This window comes from Phytophthora sojae (assembly GCF_000149755.1).
Source record: "Phytophthora sojae unplaced genomic scaffold PHYSOscaffold_5, whole genome shotgun sequence".
Taxonomy (NCBI): domain Eukaryota; phylum Oomycota; class Peronosporomycetes; order Peronosporales; family Peronosporaceae; genus Phytophthora; species Phytophthora sojae.
Genome location: NW_009258119.1, coordinates 3,011,072 through 3,016,491, shown reverse-complemented (window position 1 = coordinate 3,016,491; position 5,420 = coordinate 3,011,072). Strand labels below are relative to the sequence as shown.

The following is a 5,420-nucleotide window of genomic DNA, read 5'->3' as shown; positions in this document are numbered from 1 at the left end:
AGGATCCCGCGATCGTCGGACTGTGAAGTCACCACGGACTTGATTGAGTCGGTAGAACCAGAAGATCCGGGGCGCCCATCAGTGCTAGGTCGCAGATCGTACATTGATGACATCCTAGTGACGGCCGGATCATGGGACGAGCTGTGTGATCGCGTGCTGGACGCTTGTGATAAATGGAACCTCTCGATCAGTGTGGAGAAGAGCTCTTGGGGAATGCGTAAAGTGGACTATCTGGGACATCGTGTGTCGAACGACGGGCTGGAAGCCAATCCGAAGGACCTCACCGCTCTGACCGATCTGCCGTTCCCCGGATCGCTCAGATCGATCCAATCGTTTTTGGGCAGTCTCAATTATTACAACCGTTTCTTGGAAGATTACGCGATTTACGCGGCGATCCTGTACGAACTGCGCGAGGTGGACTTCGCCGAGCTGAAGAAACGCCCCGATCTGCGCCAGATCCTGGATCGTCAAGTACCGAACTTAGTGGATACGGACCCAGTGAGCCCCGATCGGACTCCATCAGTTCCTGAAGTCGGTGCTGCCGATGACCGCTGAATCCGTGCTCATCGTGCCTTTTCGACCCTGAAGATGAAGATTGCGACGACACCGATTCTGCGGCACTTCGATCGCGATCGGACTCCGGTCGTGATTGTGTATGCCAGTGACTGGGCGATCTCGGCCGCATTGATGCAGGAGCACGACCAGATCTATCATCCCGTTACTTTCGCCAGTCGAACGCTGAAGCCGAATGAACTGAATTACAATGTGGTGGAGAAAGAAGTGCTGGCGCTGTCACGGATCCTGGACCTGAACTATAGCATGCTGGTTGGACTATCGATCCGGGTCTTGACCCGACACTCGACGTTGGGGTGTCTGTTCCGATCATCCGGTCTTCAAGGCCGAGTGGGCCAGTGGGCTGCACTCCTATCGCCCTGGACACTGGAGATCACGAAGTACACCAAGGAAAAGGACGAGATATTGGGGGCGATCGCCGCTAGTATTACGCCTCGATCGGATCTGGACGACGCGTTGATCGCGATCGCGCCGAAGAAAGAACCCCGGCGCAAGATTCAAGCCCCGATCCCGACGGTGCGTGCGGACGCAGAGCTGCTGGTGATGAGTTTCAATGAATCCGCCCGCGTCAAGCGAGGCGGGGGCACGTACAGTGCAATCTTGTGGAAGTTACTCGAATGGAGTGTGTTGAAGGCTCGATCGGGCTATGCCGAAGGGCTGACTGTTAACGAGGCGGAGTATCATGGTCTGTTGTTGGGTTTCGGCCTCCTGGACGGCATAGATCGAGGCAGGTTAGTGGTCTGCGGTGACTCCAACCTGGTGATCCGACAAGTACGGGGCGAGATCGACTGCAAAGCACCTAAGCTGACATTGTTGACGCAGAAGGTGCTGGATCAGCTTCGGAACTGACCAGATCACGAGCTGTTACATGTGAAACGAGACTGGAACGGAAGTGCGGACAGCCTGGCCAGTGCAGCACTCCAACGTGAAGGGGGCGTCGTCGTCGAGGAGGATGCCGATCATGGGGATCTAGTGACACTAAACCGACTTGATGAGATCCTGGTCGTCCGGTCGGATGAGTCGATCGCCCGACTATCGCCGATGACAACCCGATCGGGCACCAGATCACGGCCGAACCCGACCGTCATGCAGGAGGAGTTCGTGCGAGGGTTGCGGATCGATCGGATTCGTCGAGCACAGGATGAAGAAACGTGGATCGCGGGTATGAAGAAGTATCTGAGGGGAGATGTGGCTGATCTGACACATGATGAGGCCCGATCCTATGGCAACCTCGCAGCGGACTACGAGATCGACGGTGATAATCTGCTGTTCTATTGCCCACCCTCCAAGCGATCGGATGCAGATCGAGATGGACTGATGAGACTGGTGGCACCGGAGACGCTGCATCAAGACATCCTGCATCACTATCACTCCACTCTGGAAGGTGGACACCAGGGGATCGGGCGTACATACCAGCGGATCCGCGATCACTTTCACTGGAGAGGTCTCTTCAGAAGTGTGCACAAGTACGTCGGCGAATGTGTCGACTGCGAAACCGGCAAAGGACGACCCACGATCAGGGGCGAGTCGTCGGGAAACATCCAGGCGACATACCCGTTCCAGATCGTAGCGATGGATCACATACATTCGCTACCCATTTCGTACGAGGGTAATTCGGAACTGTTGATCTGGGTCGATCTGTTCACGGGATACGTGATCGAGAAGGCCAGTTCCTCCCGAACAGCGCAGACGATCGCCGAATCTTACGAAGAGTGTGTGTTCCGGCGATTTGGTGCTAGCGAGGTGATCAGGCACGATCGAGAGCCGGGAGTTATGGCTGACTTCTTCCGCGCCTTTAACAAGATCCTGGGTATGTACCAGCGAGCGACGATGGCATATCGACCTCAGGCTAACGGTACTGCAGAGCGAATGGTACAGACGGCGACGAGGGCCCTGAAGATGTTCGTGGAGGATCTGGATCAGAGGGAATGGGATGAGTACGCAGAGCGATTGACCTTCGCGATCAACACGGCTCAGGATCGGGTCCGTGGGGACCCCCCTTTTTATATGGTGCATGGATGGGATCCTCGATCGACGCTCGAGGCAACGATACCTTTGGGTAGTACCCGGACTCGGGATCGGGATCCTCGACGGTGGCGTTATCGGATCCAGAAGCACTACGATCAGGCTCGGAGTCAGGTGAATGATCGACTACGCGAAGCGATCGCGGATCGGGCCGATCGACACAATGAAGAAGTTCGACCGCACTCGATCGAAGCTGGATCTCAGGTGTGGCTGTACCTGGATCGAGTGAAAGAGGGCTATGCCCGGAAGTTGGCCCACCTGTGACGATGGAATGGATCAATCTGAGTACTTCGTGCTACGCGTATGGAAGATCAGCCTCCGCGTCACTTCTATTCTTGGGGTATGGTCGACTGGCTCGCTATTCGCGGAAGTCGATCGTGGAGACGGCGATCATGTCACGGCTGGTGTTGGGCGCTGACGTTGGGGTTGAACTTGTTGCGGAGACGCGGGATCCGCTGGGCTGGATGGTCCTGGGGGTGGGCGCGGTACTGGTTCCGCCAGGGATCATGGGTGTCGGCCTCGATCAGGGCCGTTCGGAGGTCAGTCGGTTCACCATGGTGTTGGGTGGGGTTGCCGATGTTCGCAGCGCGAGATACCACGCCAGGATACCAGGTTACAGCGTCCCGCTGTCGCACCGGGATCTGCAGGAAGAATGGGTCCAGCAGCAGATCGACGTCTGCCCACATCTCTCGCATCATCGGCAGCATATCGACGAGGAGTCGGCGCCACCGATCACCGAGGCGGATCCGTCGGGCACGACGATCGCGATGGTATCGCTTGACGATCTGATCCCGACGCTGGGCGCCCGTGATCGGGAGATAATGAGTTGTTTCCCAGAAAGCCTGGCGATTCTGCTCTTCGAACTGAAGATAGGCAGCGGCGATCCGATCCAATCGGGTGCCGGCGCCTCGATGGAGCGCCAGATCGAAGGTCAACGGATCGACCGGGTTCTGCAGCGCCTGCCAGGGGCGATCGGCCATCAGCGCGGTAATGTTAGGTCCGGTGATCAGGTCGTCTCGATAGCCAACCCCGGCCGCAGGCTGTGCAATGCCCCGAACGACGAGCGGGAAGAGCCAGCCCACGGGTAGGAGCAGATGGTGGGTCAGCGTCGACAGGATCATGCCGGTGATCTGTAGCTGTCCCAGCAGGATCGAAGGCCAGGGGTCTGTATCAGTCTGAGCGAGTGCCCTGGGGGCGTTGAAACCCGGGATCATAGTACCGATCGGGAACAACGGCGGGACCAGAGGACGACGCCCCGGCGATCCAGGCGAGAACCGGGCGACGGCGATCCAGGTGGAGAACCAGGCGGGGATCCCGGAGGCGTCGGTCCAGGTGAGCCATGACGGGACTGACGCGTTCCGTGGGACGATTGGGAGCGAGCCGATCCAGACTGGGAGTGGATCGACACGACTGAGGGCGATCGCGATCGCGAGCGAGCCGGCGAAGTGTGGGTACGGGCCGGCGAGGCAGATTGACGGTGGCGAGCCTCCGATCGGGATCGAGCTAAGGCTGCTAGAGCCTCCTGATCAGACCCCTCCGAGTCGTCTTCTTCTTCGGTCTCTTGATCGGGCCCCTCCGATTCGGAATTTGCCTCGTCGGCCGCGGATCGGGCCGGAGACTCCTCCTCCTCTTCCGACCCGTCTTCCTGCGTAGATCGAGGGGGTGAACCTAATTCTTCTTGGTCCGATCCCTCTTGATCGTTCAGATCGGAAGGCGGTTGATCTGCAGCAGGCACCTTCTTTGCGGGTTGATCTTCGGCAGGCTGACCCCCAGAAGGGAGTTCATCGTCATGGCCGGGTAACGAAAAGGAAGGTGAGGGAGACCGAGCGGGTGATCGGCTCGTAGACCGACTGCGTGGTGGAGGCGCCGATCGGACACGTTTGTGGATGTGCCCGACGGAGTCCGGAGATCCGGAACGACTGCGGCTACGACGGACAGGCGTGGTCGGCGCGCACAGGCGAAGTAAAATCCACCGAACTACGCGAGATAAGGCGTCTGCCACATTCTCGAGATCCTCGTTGGATCGATGGCTGACGCGCCGCAACATAGCGTAGGCGTCCTGGACGTCGATGAATTGGGTGTCTTGGGCACGGATCACTTGTTGCGCGCTTTTGAGACACGATCCTGTAACACAGCGACGGCATGAGCGGCGATCGACAACGGAATAGGCGACACGGAAAGTTTACGTACGGAGATCGGCGTTCTCTCGGAGCGCAACGTCGCGGTCCTGATGAGCTTGATCGACGTCTTTCACGGCAGCGGTGGCTTGGTCTCTCGCGGTATCTCGGGCGGTACGCACCCGATCCAGCTCCTCATTCACCTGGCGGAGGGCAATCTGCAGTCGATCGACGTCGGGCGTGGGTCCGGTGGGAGGCGTCGGGGTTGGAGCGGCCGGAGTGGCCGCGGCTGTTTCGGCTATCCGAAGGGCAGTCTGGACCCGATCGAGGCTACCGCGTGTAAGGTCCAACTCGTGGTTCACCTCGTCCAGCTCGCGCTCTTGCCCAGAAACCTGCGATCGGAGATCCGAAATGTCCGCCGCGGCGAGATCGAGCTGGTGGTCCAGTCGATCACGATCGGCGTTAGCAGTCGCGAGATGCGCCTGAGTGCGTGTCAGTTGGCGATCCAGATCCTGGATCTCGGCGGCTTGCAGGGCTATCTGATCCTGGAGGCCTTGTATCAGCTGCGGACCCTGATCCTGGGCACTCTGCTGAAGGTCGCTGACTTCCGTCTGTAGACGCCGGATCTGCGGTGGCGCTCCAAGTCGTGCAGGTTCGCAGTCAGCTCGCGCACGGTGTCGTCCCGGCGCGCCCGGTCGCGGATCA

General features: G+C 59.1%; 1 protein-coding gene across 1 annotated transcript; it reads right to left on the bottom strand.

Annotated features, from left to right (window-relative positions):
• Nucleotides 1-2,993: 2,993 nt before the first annotated feature.
• PHYSODRAFT_333523 (hypothetical protein) lies at nucleotides 2,994-4,645 on the bottom strand (the record flags this gene model as incomplete). The annotated part of the gene is made up of 2 exons (XM_009530711.1): nucleotides 2,994-3,988; nucleotides 4,054-4,645. 2 exons carry the CDS (start codon nucleotides 4,643-4,645, stop codon nucleotides 2,994-2,996), a joined length of 1,587 nt encoding a protein of 528 aa, XP_009529006.1.
• Between the last annotated feature and the right edge of the window lie 775 nt (nucleotides 4,646-5,420).